The 17,102-nt window shown below is 39.7% G+C and overlaps 1 protein-coding gene across 10 annotated transcripts in view; it reads left to right on the top strand.

Moving 5' to 3' along the window:
- DLG2 (discs large MAGUK scaffold protein 2) overlaps positions 1-17,102 on the top strand; it is a 1,049,324-nt gene that overhangs the window by 465,863 nt on the left and 566,359 nt on the right. For all 10 annotated transcript variants that reach the window (XM_037377334.1, XM_037377356.1, XM_037377333.1 and 7 more), the window contains one exon: positions 3,477-3,638. In XM_037377334.1, the coding sequence (XP_037233231.1) occupies positions 3,477-3,638 (162 nt within the window). The remainder of the gene's footprint in view (positions 1-3,476; positions 3,639-17,102) is intronic.

The raw sequence follows: 17,102 nt of genomic DNA on the forward strand, positions 1-17,102 counted from the left end.
GACTTTTGTAACAACACAGTTCTCAAAATCAAAGGCCCAAAATCAAATGACAAATTCCTAACTATCTTAATTCACTGACAGTATGTCAAAGGTATGTTATAAGAACATCCATATTTCCATGCCAGTGCAGTAGTCTGGCTATGGTAACTTGTATAGTAACTTCTCAGGGTTGGTTTTTTTTTTTACGAGAGAGAAAGTGAGCGAGCTGGTTTTGTTGAAAATTAAGGCTTTTGACCATTACCTTCTGATGGATGCATATCTTCAGTCCTGTTTAGCAGATAACTCTTTGGCAAACACAGCCTTAGAAATGTTCGTTTAGACAGTACGATGTGAGGAGCAGTGATGCTGTAATAAGCTCACATTGTAGAGAGAATGATCTCTTACAAAAAGGCACGATCATATTAAAAATTCACAGCAGCACACTCCACTCCCCCATTATAGGTAATTACAGAGGATTTTAAATATCTGATGCTAGTTGGCAGCGTACAATACCCTGTCAGCAGCAGGCACTGATTTGTAATTTAATTATCATAAGACATCCACCTGTTCTTTTGTCAAATGAAGAGTAGCATTTCCGTGCAATCATGCTTTTCCCTCCAGAAATTTGAATTAACCCTTAGAGAAAGCTCTGGGTTCTAGGGAATGGGGTAATTTCAAGGACATTTGCAGAACCCCATCAGGTCAGAGCACCAGGGATGAATGAGGCGTTTCTTCGGGCGAGTCTTAATTCTGGTCTGGTATTTTCAGCCTTAACGCTGGCTTTTTGCTGTGTCAAGCTGTTTTGGTTCACAGCTGAAAGCATTTCAGTGAAGAGGTGCTGTGGGAGGAAAGATGTATGAAAATCCATGAGGCTGGTGTGAAGTACATGAGGCAAACACATAACAGGATCGACCCAGAAATGCTCTGGGCTCATACTTTGTGAAGAATGAGGCGGCTGGGCTTGGGGTGGGAGGGAGATAAAGGCAAATGGAAATGTGGAAATCTGTTCCGTAAACTTTCCAGTGTATGGCACATGAACGTGGATGTTACAGAGTTCATCATGGGAATGTGCAGTTATTAGATAAAAATGATCAGGTTTTATTGTAAAGCATAGGTTTTCAATGGAAAGTTTACCAGTGGAGATCCACGCAAGTGTTCTGGTTTTCAGGAGTGCGAGGCCTGGGGTGAACCTGCTTCCCCTGGGCCTTGGCTCTAGTTCGTGTGGCAGCTGCACTGCGGCGTGGTGATGTGGGAAGGACTTACCAATGGGCACAGAGATGTTCTCTCTTTAATGCCGCTCACACTGCTTCACTGCTTCTTGCACTGTAAAGCTGCAGGAATGATCTGGACAGCATAGTATTTGTATAGATAGTATCATATTTGTGTCAGCAGCAGCGTGGCCAGCAGGGCCAGGCAGTGCCCGTCCCCCTGTGCCGGGCCCTGGTGCGGCCGCCCCTCGAGCCCTGGGCTCAGCGTTGGGCCCCTCACCCCCAGACAGACCCGGAGGGGCTGGAGCGTGTCCAGAGCCGGGCAGGGGCTGGGGAAGGGGCTGCGGCACAGCTCGGGGGGGGGGGTGGGGGTGGCAGGGGAGCTGGGGGGTTCAGTCTGGAGAGGAGGAGGCTCAGGGGGGACCCTGTTGCTCTCTACAGCTGCCTGACAGGAGGCTGTGGGCAGGTGGGGGTCCGTCTCCTCTCCCAGATAGCAAGCGACAGGACAAGAGGAAACAGCCTCAAGTTGCACCAGGGGAGGTTCAGCTTGGCTGTTAGGAAAAATTTCTTCACTGACAGAGTAGTGAAGCATTGGAACAGGCTGCCCAGGGAAGTGGTTGAGCCCCCATCCCTGGAGGTATTTAAAAGCTGTGTAGATGTGGTGCTTAGGGACATGGTTTAGTGGTGGGCTTGGCAGTCCTGGGTTAATGGTTGGACCTGATGTTCTCAAAGCCCTTTTCCAACCCAAATGATTCTATGACAAAGCTTCTTATGGCTTCTGCCACTGCTGCCTTGTATCTTTACAAAGCTGTTGTGGACTTTTTCCTTTTATCAGTTCCCAGGGAGATGAGATGACTCTGGTATTCTGTGGTTATTTCTCCTAATCACATTTTAGCAAATGAGTCACTTTAAAGAGGGTGTCTCTGAGTAGTCATCTTTTTTGAGAGAGTACTCACTGGATTCAAAAATAATTGATTGCTTGGGGCTAAATGATCTGTGTGCCAAGCCTTAAATGTGACATTGGTTGGAGTACCATCTATCAAGCTGATGGCTTCTTGCCCAAATGATACTTGGCTGGTGCCAGTCATTTTATATATTCATTAATTATGTTATCTGAAAAGTGAATATGTGAAGGGTTGCAGGCATATCCCAGAAAAGAAAATAATTCATGTCACATGTGTATTCTGAAAGTAATTGGCAACTGCTGAAACATTTCCATACATGAAAGTGAAGGCAGGAATAAACTGGGATGATTTCCTTTGGAAGGATGAGTAATGAAGTAACACCCCAGAACTGAGGAGTCAAAATGAAATGCAGGAGCAGCAGAGAGTTCTGCTTTGCAATGTCCTTGAAGGTGTACCCAAACTTAGGACTTACTTTTCTTATACAGCCATTAACATGCCCCACCACTGTTATGCCACGTGAATTTGTTTGGTAGCCTTCTCCCTCAAAACAGCAGCATGTATGCGTGCTGGGTTTAAAAGGCAAGGCTTTGACAGAAGCAGGGGGGCTTCAGGCACCTCTGGGAGGAGGGGTCAGGGCTGCCCCTGCCATACATATGATTCCAGGTGGCTCCAGTTGGCTCTAACCCCACCAGAAGATCCAGCTGGAGCCCATGAGCCGAGTGGTTGGTGCCTTTATAAAAGGGATTCTAGCTGAAGGACTGACTTGGTAGTTTCATTTAATTTTTTAGGGTTATATTCCTTGTTGTTAGAAGCTTTGGCTCTTGGACAAGCCGCTTGCTTCCTGTTTCTTGTGTTGCCTCTCCATGGAGCAGAGGGTTATAACACCTCCCATTCTAATTGGTGTTCAGGGTAAGAAGAAAAATTCACTAGAGAGTAATTTTCTGCCTGACTGTGGCTCTGTGGAAGTGTGTTTCTGTTCTCCAGCATCAGAGTACATGGTGCTAAAAGGAAAATGACTCAAATATTTTGCAGAGAAAGGCTATAGAGGCACAGCTATTAATGCGGGGATGTGAAATGTGAGCTGAAGCTACAGTTCAGCTGATCAACATGTCTTTTTATTTTTATTATCAACCTTTGCCAGTTTGTCATCGCAGATGTCCGTGTGATGGTATAAGTTTTGTGTGTCCGTGTGATATACCATGTTTTCTTGCTTTGTTGAGATATTGAAAAAAGAACGATGTATCCTCTTCAGAAGAGATTAGGAAATTCAATGGTTATATTAGCTAGTGTCTGATACTTTTTCTGTTATTCCATATTCATATTAATACATGTGCAATGCCTCCTCAAAGCTTATTTGTTCTTCCTTGCTATTTTTTTTCTCTAGAAATATCGTTATCAAGATGAGGATGCTCCACATGACCATACCTTGCCTCGATTAACCCATGAAGTGAGAGGCCCTGAGCTTGTTCATGTGTCAGAGAAGAACTTGTCTCAAATAGAGAATGTTCATGGATATGTCTTACAGTCACACATTTCTCCTTTGAAGGTAGGATCAATATTCACTGCGGCTTTCGTCCTCAAATAGGACAAAACATGTAGCATGAAACGCTTGGGAAACTTACTTTGTTATACAAACAGACAAGCTGCTTTTTGAAAGGTATTGCAGATTGATTGCCTGTGATGTGTTCTCAAGGTTTGCTGTAGTGTAACAAGTGATGGTTTAGCTAGCAGAGCTTTGTGTTGAGATGTGAGCTTTTTGCTTTGAGTGAGATGTTTTGCTCGAGCAAAAATCATTCTTGGTGAATGAGCTGTATTTATGTACGTTGAGAAAGGAATAATGCAGGTCCTTGGCCTCAGTATCATGGTGATTTTGGAATGGCAGGCTACCCTTCCTGGTTGCCCTTGTTCAGAAATTGAAAAAATAAATAATAATAATACTGTAAATGTGTTGGAAACCTGGGTTTGCATCTTTCAAAAAGCTGTATCAAAGTCCTAAATTATGCCCGGAAAGGAAGCTCATTTGCCACTATTTGGATCCTTACTACTTAAGCACTTGCTGTCTTCTGTGGGTTTTGTTACAACTCAGAGTGATGTAGAGACCTGTCTCTATTAACTAAGGTAACTATTTATACAATGTAGAAGGTTTTTCTGTATGTGCATCTGCTGTCCTCTGATATATCTTGCTGGGTGAAAAATATTTATTTTCATAGTGAACCTGTATATTAACAAAAAAGTAATCCATTCCTGAAAGTAAATTTGCTCTTTAATAAGACCACAATAGTTTGAAGATGTTCCTAAAACTTTTAAGGCAAGAAGCACAGCTGGAGTGATGAGCATGATGGTTTTCAGATTTTATTTTCTACTAGGCCTGGGAAGGGGAAGAAGAGAAGTGTTTTTTACTAGGGGTGGTGATGTTCTGGATAATGGTTTTATTCCAGTAATTAACTAAATGGCAAACAAGGCAGATGGGCTTTGCTCCTCATGCTCAAAGCCTGTGAAATGGGCTAGCTTGCCTAGCAGAGTGATTACAGTGAGGTTACAAGTGAAAGAAAATGTTTATTGTTAAAGAATGATGTGAATGCAGCTGGTGTTCCCTGAGCCTTCATGGAATAGCCATGTGAATGAATCTTTGTCCTCTGCTCCTGTTCCTGTCTGTAGTTTGTATGTTGTTTGCCTTTTTATGTTTTAGCAGCTTTCCAGGTTGCTTACCTAACTTCTACTGCAGAAGCCAATGGTATCAAGCAGTGATATAGCTGCTTATGCTGAAGTAGATCAATGTAGTTATTTGGAAGGGATTACCTCCATGTGGCCTCTGTGTAACCTCAGGGGACAATCACAGGCAAAGCAATTTTTTGCCTGGAAGGGAAATATCCCTACCTCTCTAGGGCTCCTTGAGTATTAAGATTAGAGTGGTGCTTCTGATTCATAAAAGTCAAAAACGGATTTTTTTTTTCTTCACATTTGGAGACATTCAAGTAAGGCTGTGTGATCCAAGCTGATAATGTAGCAGTGATGATAAAAAGCTTATGAAGTGTGCTGAAGGTATCCCCAGCCATCTACAGTTGCCTTAAACCAGCTCCCAAACTAATTTGTTCTTGTGATGGAAGAAATTCATTTGCTACTGTTTTCTGAAGTGATGGGAGGAAAGGAGCTATATTATATTTCCTCGTGGAAATCAGTGTCTTCTGCAAGTTCTTTCCTCAGCCTGAGGATTTCTGTCTTTGCCTCTTTTGAAGTTCCTGCTTTTTCTCCTGCAGTCTGTGTCCTATCCCTCAACCTTCAGTAGAGAGTTAGCTCAGGAGGCTGGAGTAAACCACCTGCTAGAGCTCATGGCACACTTCCTTTCTGATATACCTGCTTTGGATTCACTTTTGTTTCTGGGAATTGACTGAAAACCCTGTTCAGAAGTTTTTTTGTTGCGGTCATTTCCACATAGTTGAGAAACATCATTCCGAACCCTCTAAAACTCAATCAGAATTTGTTGTCTTGAATTAGACACACTGCCTCTCAACCCATAGCATGCCTTCCTAGGGAAATGTAGAATACCTTTTTAAAGATTGGTTGGATAAGTGTGCCCGCAATTTAAATATTTTTTTTTTGCTTTGTGTGAAAGCTGGAACTGCTGGAATCCTGCTCTGAGGGTATGTAACAAATGCTGGGGTCCAAATACAGCCTGTCAGCTTCTTAGGAGTGAGATGACACTGGGAATTGCAGTGGGATAAAGCTGTTTGGGAAATTCCACTGAGAGTTGTTTGTGCTGGAAAGGTTGACTTGTTCTGCTCCAGTTTTCTGAATACAGGTCAGAGGATTTGGTGCAGAGGGTAAATGGAAGTCACAAATTTGCTTGTACACAGAGAGGGATCACATCAGCTCCTGTGTGTCACTAGGACTGTCTGTCTGACCAACCACCCAGCTGGCAAGTGTGTTGTGTGAGCAGGGGGTGCTGTCTGGCCAAGTGGGCTTAAGTTATTGCCTGGCTGCATTTCACCACCTGAATTTTGCTGTGGGGTCTACAGCACCAGGGTGCACCTCAAAGAATTTTTGAGGCAGGTTTTTGTGTGTAGTGTCTGCACAATGCCCTGAGGACAGGATGATTTACCCAATATTTTTGTGTTTGAAATACTATTGTAAAAGAAAAATATTTGAGCATAAAAATAACCTAGTTAAGATGCTTTGGAACCAAAGTGTTGTCCCAAAGCCAAGCCACATATCCATCTCAATCGCATCACTTTTCCAAAGTGACTTGAGTTTGGCAGTGGAAAGAGTTGCTTGTTTCCAGTCATTTGTGTTTATTTGGAAAGTAATCTGCAAAGATCATGCAGTTGTAAAACTGCCCTTCAGGGTGGCTGGTTCCAGCCTCAGCAACTGACGAGCACCCACAGCCACCTCTGGAAGCCATAGATGTTATATCTTGTCTTTACAGGCAGACTGCTTGCTACCATCACCCTGCCCGTGTGCCCAAGTTTTCAGTGAACATCTCAGTTCCCATCCATAAGTGATCTTGACAGCTTGAGCACAGACTTGTATCATTGCAGTTACAAGTTTTGTGGGTGGTTGAAGTTTAGGCAGAGAAACCATGGGCCTGCTTATACCCCTGTGTCCATGTCCAGTTAAAACGTTTAGAGGATTCTTGAAAGACTTCCTAACGCTCAGGATGGAAGGATTCAGCCCATATTTTTTAACATGTGTGATTCAAAATGCCTGGTACGGTTCATGTTCCACAGAACAGATGCGTCTTAAATTTCAATCAAGTTGCTGCATACAAATTGTTAAAGAACGTGGTTGTGATTTCATGTTCCAGATTATGTGGTTTGATGTAGTCCAGAAATATCCTAATGGAACATGTCATTATTGATTACTTCAGAAGGTATTCTTAGGTACCAAAATATAAAAAGTTTTCTTTAATGACCTTATGCTAGTTGTGTGCTGACTTATCAGATGTAGTTCTCAGACATTCTGAAAAATCTGAGACACTCAGATACTGGTTATGATAAATACTGTTTAGGAATGTGAATAGATTTTCTGCTATTCATATTAGACATGTTATCTTTCAAGTCACTAAAATCTAGTGTGCAGTAGCCAGATTACTTCCTTTCAGAACATAATAAGAATAGTTGTGCTGAAAACTAGCGCCTCTTTTCACTGTGATTTACTTTTGTAACTTATAGATTTTTTGCATTAATTTTGGTTTTCTACAGTCATGTAGCATTTGCTGTACAGTCAACTCTGTTCTTGAAAATGTTTAATTTTAGAAAGCTGCAAACTTTTATTAAAGGTTGATCTACTTAGTAGCGTGAAGAACATAAATTTACAGCAGCTTCAGCAACTTTGAATGTCAAACACTGAAGTTGTAAAGGATGTTCTCAGTTACGTGGTTGTATTAACATTTGGGGAAAATGCTAACATTCAAGAGGTTTTGTGAAACGAATTGCCATACTAAGATGATAAATGTTCTTTGCAACTTTTTCCTTTAACAGATTAATAAAAGACAATTTCATACTTCTGTATGTAATGCAATAAAAAGTTTAAAATTATTTTTTGCACTTCCCCTTACTTGTCACTAGATGGTGCAGTAAGCTCAGAATCCTTTGCTCTGCCTCAAGCTTCAGTGACCTGCTACCCAGGTTTGCTTATATGGCTTGGAAAGTGCTAATTCAGTAAAAAATGCCTTATTAGAAATCAAGTGCCTTCTGAATCCCTGGTGTGTTGGTAAATCTGAATACAACACAACTGTACCTGAAATTCAGACATGCAAGTTCTGTCTCAATTAAATGAAACCTCTTTTTCCCTTCCTCCTAGGAATAGAGCTAATTAGTGTTCATTAAATGAACAAAACTCTGGCTTCTAAATTAACCTTATTAGTATTATTGTGATGTTAGATGTATTTTTAATTTAAGTATATTCCCCTTCCTTTAGATAAGCTTAAATGTAAAAGTCCATGTAAGGATCTTGCATCTCCTTTGTTGCATGAACATTTTAAATGTCCATTTCCTAATTTAATGCAAGGTTTGAGTGTAACCATCAATGGCAGTTGTGCAAAAAACAGCAGCCAGGTAAATTGCTGTTATTATCTTAGCCTACGATGTTTTCAAACATGAAATTACAGAAATCTCTTCAGTTGCGCCTCCTCTTTGAAGGCCTCACTTTCTAGAAGGGAAGGCGCCACTCTGGATACTCCTCCTTTTCTTCCTATCCCTGGGTGCTGTCGGGCAGCTCAGTGGGGTTGCTGACAGTGTACAGAAAGTCTAGATAGATGGAATGATTTTCCAGCGGAGAGAGGGGGAAAACCATCTCCGCGTGGAGCAAATGGGCAGTTCACTTTCTCAGTGGTCTCCCAATTTAAGATTATACGCGAGTTGACATTTCTGCAAATTGCTTTTCAGAAGAAGGGGGTTTGCTTCCCTCACCACTGCAGCACATTGCCATTTGTTCTAAGCCCCATCTTACCAGTCACTTCAGATTCTCTGTGTCTAGTGGGGACAGATGGTTTGTTTCTGCTCCTAGATGATTCTCTCTGTTTCCTGACTCCCATCTTATGTGGAGTGTGCAGTGCCCTTTGCCTGCCTCTTGTTCTCTGTATCCACCTGGTTGCAGGAAGGTCATTCCTGTGAAGGCTCCTGGAATCTTGCGTGCTCTCTTTTCTGTCTGTAATGAAACAGCTTTTTCATAATCTCTGAAGCTTTCCATGTCCAAGCGTGAGTCTGACCTCGCTACAGCGGTTGCTGTGCTTGTCTGACTGATGAACAAAGATGGGGAAAGAGACTCTGAGGATGAGCCTGGATGATTGATTAATCTGTGGGGGGGGAAAGATCAGTCTTAGTTTGATCTTTCTGGAAACTGTCATAAAGAGTAATTTTTTGTGTTTAAAAATGGAGATGGGGTAAGAGCTATTTTTCGTGAATTAACATTCACTTCAATAAAAGTTGAGTTCTAAAGACAATTTGGATAAATAACATTAAAACATTCTACACAATTATTTTCAGATGTGACAGTTCTATTTCTCAATTTGACCAATTTTGGATTGTATTTCAGTAGTAAAAATATAGTCTGTCATGCACTAGTCACAGGTACTGTGAAAATAGCAAACTCCTGGACTCGGGATGTTGCAGTGGATCCTGTGAGCTGTAGATTAACTGGAGATATTGCTGCACAGAGCTGCACCACCACATCAGGAAACAGGCCTGTGTAGCTGGTTTAGATGAGCTGTTCCAGGGAAGTCCTCTGCTCCTGCAACTGTAAATACCTTTAGCTACCAGGGAACCAGATTTACACAGGAAAGGCTGGCTGCTGCAGCTTTCAGCATTACCACGACTGATAGCCCTGTGTAAATACAGTTTCTGGTCCCTTTTGGAAGGGCTGTGTGTGTCATCTAACTGTGGTAAGAAACCCCATTAATTTTTCCAGAGTTGCTGAACATCATTAATTCCTAATGCTGGAGAAGAACCCTAGGTTAGGGCTGAAGTTCAGATAGGGGGAAAAGGACAAGATAAGGCTGAATTTGGTTTAATTTCTGTTGCTCTGGTGTGTCAAACAGCTGAAGCTGTGCCATAGCTCAGGCTGTTTTCCAGAGCAAATGCCGCATTTCAGAGGCTCTTAAGAGCTGTGGAGGGCTGAGAGGCTCATGCTTTGTTACATGTCAGGAACAGAAGCCTGAAGTTTTCTTTTGCAGTTACAAAACTAATTGGGGTTATATAGAGGACATATTAATGTATGCATGGATATATTAGCAAGCCATCTAAAATTTAATCTTGCATCCTTTTCTTTGCTTACACTGACTACTTTTCATAAGTATAGCTAATCTGCATGAATCATCTTTTAGCCCCAGGGTGGCTCAGCCCAGTAGCAATGATCTTATAGTAATACTTTTGATCTTTGCCCTAGTAGCTTCCTACCATTTGTGTTTTGAGGGTTTTTTGTTTTGTTTTTCTCTATTTTTTTTCCCTTCTCCTTTTTAATATGCAGTTATTGGCAAAGCTCCATACTGCAGTCAGTCTGTTAGTGAATTCCACTGAATATTCAGTAGGTTACTTCATTAAGATACAACGCTTGTTACATGTTTAATCATGAACTGCTTTTCTCTTATCTCTTACTGTAACAGCAGATAAGCATATATCATAGATCTGTATCTGTGATCTATGTTTTTTAATATAAAAATACAATCGGATTAAAAGACAAAGGAAACACAAATGTGCCTGTGCTTGTTCTTAGAGAAGTGGCAAAAGTAACTCTGAATTTTTATTTTATATCATTATGTTTCAAGGCAAAATAAGCAGCTTATAAATTAGTATTCTGAGGAATATTTTGTCTCAGTTTCATGTGGGCAGGAACATCTTCCATTTTTGCAGTCCTTGTCCTACTCTAAAGAAAGTCCTAAAATGGTGGAAACTTTTAATGTTACAGTGAAGAATAGTTACGAACAAGGAATAGGGTTTGGGTTTTGTCTTAATAGCAAAGTCCATTGTTTCATGTCCTTGATTCTTTTGCCTTGGATTTCTGATTAATAGCTTTCTACATGATTTATGTTGTTGCAGACAGTATCTTGTTATTTTTCTAGCTTCTGACAGAATTAAAAAAAAAAAAAACCCAAATAAAATCGCTTCTGTCAGTGGGTGATTTAATTGGAGAAATCTCAGCAACTTAAGGTTAACCTCAGGCATCGCAATCCTTTGTTTTTTGGCAAATATGGACACAAGCAAAGCAAATTCTGACAGGGTCTACTAGCCCATTACATGTTGTTAGATTTGCCTGAAGAATAAAGAAAGGAATTTTTGAAGGAATTTGAAAATATTTTCAGGCTATGGACACTGACTTTATATGGACCTCCTGGATGTTTAAGGTCTTTACAAATGTTAATCTGAAGTGCAGTTTCAGGAGACTTTCTCTGGTCTTCATCTGCGGGGTGCTTTAGCCATTAGTATTAATTAGCTGGTTTATCTTCTTTTCAGATAGTAGACTTTTCCTTAAGGATAACCTTATTTCTGAGGTTTATTTTTTGGAAAGTCTGATGTATTGCAAATACTTTTGGTCATGTCTGTCTCATAACCAAAAAAATGAGAGATTACAGGAATCCCTTTTTCTTTGTCTTTCTGTCATGATTTGCATAGTACTAGTTACTCCTTGCTTCCCTGTAATTCTCTGAGCCATTTCCTTGATGCATTGACCATTTGAAATACTCACAGAATAAAAAATAGAGGTGTACTATTATAAAGGTGGGTTTTTCCCAGCTGAAACAAATTAAATCTATCCAGTAAATTCATGGAATCACTGCTAGGTGCTACAAACATTAAGATTTGTATGTTGTCTCAGTTTGTTTCTTCAAGTCTAGGAGTACAAAAATATCAGTATATTTGTAAAGTATTTGTGATGATTTTTGCCACCTTTCCGAAGTGTTTTGTGGCCTCCTGATGAAAAGTGCAATAAAGCATCTTGGTGTTATTAGTCAGACTGTAACAACAGGAGCGATTTTTTCTCAGAGATGTCGGTCAGGTTTAACTCCAGTTGTTTCCCTAAGCTCAGTAGCTGAAATGCCCTTCTGTCAGACTTGGGCTACTACTGACGCTTGGGAATGTACTCTACATTTGCAATGAAGCGTTGAACTGCCAGCCTACTTTTTCCCTGAGGAATATCCTGGTAATTCACTCACTCAGTAGAAGGTGTATGCATCCAGTGATGTGACACGTGGAGAATGTACTGGCTTTTGTCAATATCGGGTATAAGAGTACAAAGCGGAAGTTTGCAACACCAGAAGTTCCAGAATGGTTGCAGCCTCCAGGATGAAGAGGACAGAATCTCTTCGTTCAGACCTTACAGAAGAGTAGCTTGGTCACCAGACCAATTATTTAAGATATTATATATTTTGTTTTCAAGTGCTTCCTTTTTAAACTCCCATTTCTCATGGCTCTTATTTCACCTTGCTGTAATGTAGTTTTGTGGATTGTGGAGCTGTAAAAAAAAAACACCCAGAATTTTGGCATTTAAAAGAGGAAAAAGTCTTTCTGAACTGTTTATTATTTTCCAATTCTTTCCAAGAACCTAGTCTAAGAGTGTTAGAGACTATTACTGTGTGACTTCTTGGTATCAATAGCTAATTGAGACTTCCCAGAAACATTTTTAGGTGGCAAATGCTTTTTGGCATTTGGTCCTGTTCAACATATCTATTTCAGCAGAGTATTTTATTTGCTTTCTAATAATCTTTTACAGACAGTACTGCTACTGAAGCTGGTGCAATTGGGGGAAATGCCAAAAAATAGTCAGCAGGATTGATGACTTGGGTGACTTTTTAAAGACTTGCACTGTTTACTAACTTGATTTCCCACAGTACATTTTGCTGTCTTTTCCATCACCATGCTGTTGTTTTTCTTTTCCATAATAAATCTGTGCGTACCTTTTTCTTGTTACTTTTTCTGAATTACCTTCAGGAGCCATTCCTGTATATCCCCTTTAGGTAATTCTTCCTTACTTTGCTGCTATAGCCATTCCTATACACGTATCTTGTTAATACTGCAAGCCACCCATGAAGTAGAAGTTGGTACCAGGTAGCTGTGAACACATAACAATTTACACCCTTCCTGTTAAAGACAATTGCACTCTATTGATCATTTTGCTTTTTGGCTCTTTTGACAGAATAAGAGACATGGTTCTACCTGTCTCTTCTGTGTCCTATGTGGTCTTTATGAATGGTTTGTATTGTTTCTGTTACTACTGGAAGGTGGACTTTCTTCCCCCCCCCCCCATCACCAAGAGAAACAATATGAGATACAGTTGAATGTTATAAAGTCTAGCGGATCACACTTGCGCACTGAAATGGCAGCACTCTGGGCAGCTTCTAGTCTACTAAGACTTACAGAGAGCCTGAGCAGCAGGAGATGAAATTTGATGGTTTTTTTTTTTTCAAGCATAGTGAATTACATCTGTTATCTTCCAAATGTGAGCAGAATGTGTCTTTTACATCCATAAGAGCTAGAAGTTAGCTTTTTAGGTTAAAGAGTGTTATGCAGAAAATGAATTGTGTTCTTATGGAAAATTTACATAGCTGATTTTTTTCAGATCCTCACTTCCACTACAGTTATAATAAACATCTGCCTGCATTGCTGCCTTGGGTTTAATCAGCCCTTAGTGGTTGAAGCTTGTGCTTCCAAATAAAAAAAAATTTAAAAATCCGTTAAACCTGATAATTGATTTAATAACATTATTATATTTGATAACATGACACTGGAAAGGCTGAAAAGATTAATGGTGTTTCCAAAAATAAAGGAACTTTTACTTTGAAGTCAATGTCACAAATTGTGTCTTTGATCAAAGTAGATGAGCAAATGCCAAGCAGGGAAACAGAACTTTCAGTGATAGTACATAGCATGTGAGTATAAAGGCTTATATTAATTACTGGGAATTGGCCAAAATAGCACAATGTTAACAACTTAACACTCTAGGAATGTTAATGTTCAACCAACTTCTGAAGACCACACTTGCATCTGATTTCACATTCAAATTGCTGCTGTTTCCTCTTGAGTAGTAGTTAGGCAGTTGCTTTCCTTTACTATTTTGCAACAAATGTGCAGACTGAGCAGATCTGAACTAAATTAGAGGTTTCAGCTGAAACTGGGTTGTTTTCCTAATTATGTTCATAATTTTACTTCTGTTTCTAAAAAGCTTTTTTCCAGTATCCTGGAGATGTTATTTACTTAAGGCAAATGGGAATGAAGTGCAGACAAGGGTGTTTCTGCATTGCTTATGCTTTACTAATAGCTGTAACATCACAACTTCAGAAAAACTAGCTCAAGCAATCTTAGTTAAAATACTCAAGACAGGTTTCTGTTTCTGAAAGTGCTATTTACTTACTGTCTCCTAAAAATACTGGGATTAGTGAATTTAAATCCTCTCTCTATGTTGGAGTGTAAACTAGGCCATAAGGACCACAAACTCTTGTACTTCAAAGACTAACAAAGAAACAGAACTGTATATATAAAGGCAACAATCAACCAGGCAAAGCATCATATCAGTATTTATGTTTCTAAACAGTAAGAAAAAGTGTTGAGCAAAGTGGTAGCCTAATAATCAGCATGCCAGCCTATTATTACTATTAAAAATGTGAAGTTTTGGGATTTTCTTTGGAAAAGTTTGTTTGTTTCCCTATTCTCCTTCAGCACTTCACATACTGGGGATTTCCACATTTTTTGTCTTTGGAGGACTGTGCATGTGTCTCTGCTTAGAGGCCATATCTTCATTTGGAGAGCTGCACAGTCAAACGTTTTTTACAGTGTAGCTGCAGAGAAGCATGATAAATAACATTTCCCAGTACAGATTTATCTTGCAGACCAGAATGACTTGGAAACTCTACACGTTCAACTGGACGATAGAACCACTGGAAATGTACATCTATGTATACTTTCCATAACTCTTCATATACTGACTTTATCACCACACCTTTTTTTTCTCATATATATTCTTGCTGAAGTGGAATGACTCAGCAGCTGAGTTCCTATGCCAGGTCATTATCTCAAACTAAGGGGGATCTGAGCCAGTTTGGAGCTATGTGAATGCAGCAGGGTAGAGAAACAGCCTGAGGAAAATGCAGTCCCTGGGCTTTGTCCCATTGCTCTTTTCCTCTCTCACTGTCTCTATTTTTTTTTCCTCTTTCTTGTTTCCAGCACAATGTTTTTGTACACAAACATGTTTTACAAATAGTTGGTTGTTGGGAACCATGAGAATGGAGATTGACAGTCAGTGGCTGAAGCGCATGTAGGTATATGCAGCTGGGGGGAAAGAAGCACAAACAGTTAAAATGATAAAGAAGATATTTGAAAATATTCTAGAGCCTACATTTTGCTACCTGACAGCCTGATTTGTCTTTTTAATTCTTTAACTACTCACACCCAGAGCATCAGTATGTCTGCAATGTTACTGAAACGTATCCCTTTTGACAGTATGGCAATATTAGGGGTGAATATCCTATCTGCCAAAAACCTGGTATCACAGCATACAGAAATCATCTCACCTTTTCTGGTTTTAACTCAGTTATAGCCATCTTAATACAGATAATTCTGGCAATTGGAACCCAGGTTTTACTCAAGTTATTCAATTAAGGTGAAATTGCTTGTAATGCGGTATCATAATTGTAGCAGGGGCATCACTGGAAGATGGTAAGTAGGTGAGATACTAATTAAATTCTTCTGAACTTCAGTAATTTAATATTCAAAGGAGGTTGAGTCCATACAGTAGCTGCTCATTGCAGTGCAACTGGGGATTACAGAGGAAGAAACCTTAACAAAAATAGCAGCAGCCTCCAAGTTATTTTTTTCTGGACTTTGAGGGTTGTTAGTATTGCTCCACCATTCTAGAGTCAAACACGGTGGGTCGCATTCCTCTGTGGGGGAACTCTCTGCAGACTTCAGTAAGATCATGTGTGGGTGGATAAGTACAAAATTTTCCCAAACACTGCTAAACCCAGGGGTGATGGTTCTGTTTATATATAATTTTGAAAAGCCAGATTCTTTTATATTCAGACTTTTGGGAAAAGTAGGTTTCAACCTAATTTAAGCAGGAATACAGCTCCTTTTGATTTTCAAAGGACTCTAAGCCACAAACTCCTTTAAATTCTTTTTGAGAATCTTATCTAATAATAAAATGAGAGGTGTGGGAGTGAGTAATATTCATCCATTCTTGGAGTCATCCTCCTGTAGCACAGCTTAGATTGTTGTATCTTTGCTGCATCAAGATTATTGACCAGGTTATTATTATTTGCTGCATCAAGATTATTGACCAGGCAGTCTTTCCAGGCCCCTGAATATATCAAAGCAAATATTCCACTGCCCTTCTCATTATAGCTATCAGTAATGATCTAAGCAAGACTGGTTCGGAGATTCCTCCCTAGATGCATATTCTTTCCAAGCTTCTTAATTCTATCTGAATGATGATGATGATAATTTAGGTTATAGTATTACCCAGAGGCCATGATTGTAGTGCAGGGTTTCATTGTCCTAGGCACTACACGGACAAGGAAAAGCCTAAATGTTGTGATACCATGGAGCTGCAGAGGCTAAATGAGCAGAAATTAATAAAATTTGAATATACACAGGGTTTCTTATCTACTAATCTATCTACTACAATTAAATTATATCTACTTTTTAACTATTGTATACTTCCTTTGTAATTTCTTTAGCTAGAGATGTTCATATCTTGAGGCTAAATTATAGACCAGTGCTATCTTGTTATATTGGTGGTTTTTCCCATTAGCGCTGCACTGATGCTTTCCATCTCACTGAGTGAGAAACACAAATATACACATTTTGAAAAAGAAAACCTTGGTGTTAATTGAAAATGGTTCTGAGAATAGTCCCATATTAACTAAAGAGACCTGAACAGTAAGAATCTGCCATGATTGACCAATGTAGAAATTAACCCCCTAACTAACATACCACCACTTATTTAATGTGTTAATTAATTAAGGTCCTTGATTTAATTCTCCACATGTGTTGAACTGAGTTGATGAGTGTTACTATGCTTTCAATTAGATGGATTTTTTCAACATAATTTTCATCATAATGGTTAGCATAAATGAGTTTTCTTAATTATGATAGGGTGAATGCTTTAAGAGGCTTGATGTAGAATAACAATGTTTGACATGTCCTTGTGGGAACCCTCTGTTCACAGGGACACCCATATCTACCTCTCTTCTCTCAAACTTTCTTCTGATTTTTGTTGGCCTAGTAGGTGTGATATTGAAAACCTATGACACGTAGATGGTCTAATCCAAATTCTCCATAATTTTATTTAATACAGGATTATAGTTATTAAGTAATGAGTTAAGTGTTCTGACGCTCTCTGCCTTCTGTGAGTGCGGATGGAGGGCGTCATGGTGTACTGTAATTCTGTTCTCTGGCAGTGCCTTGGGGGCTGCAGTGGCATTTGAACCTGTGATAACTTTTTTTCTTAATAAAATCTTAACAATTTGCTATATAAAACCAAAAATCATTAAGGCAACACCTGATGGCATGTCAAAATGCAGAATTTG

Source organism: Falco rusticolus, chromosome 2, assembly GCF_015220075.1.
Source record: "Falco rusticolus isolate bFalRus1 chromosome 2, bFalRus1.pri, whole genome shotgun sequence".
NCBI lineage: Eukaryota > Metazoa > Chordata > Aves > Falconiformes > Falconidae > Falco > Falco rusticolus.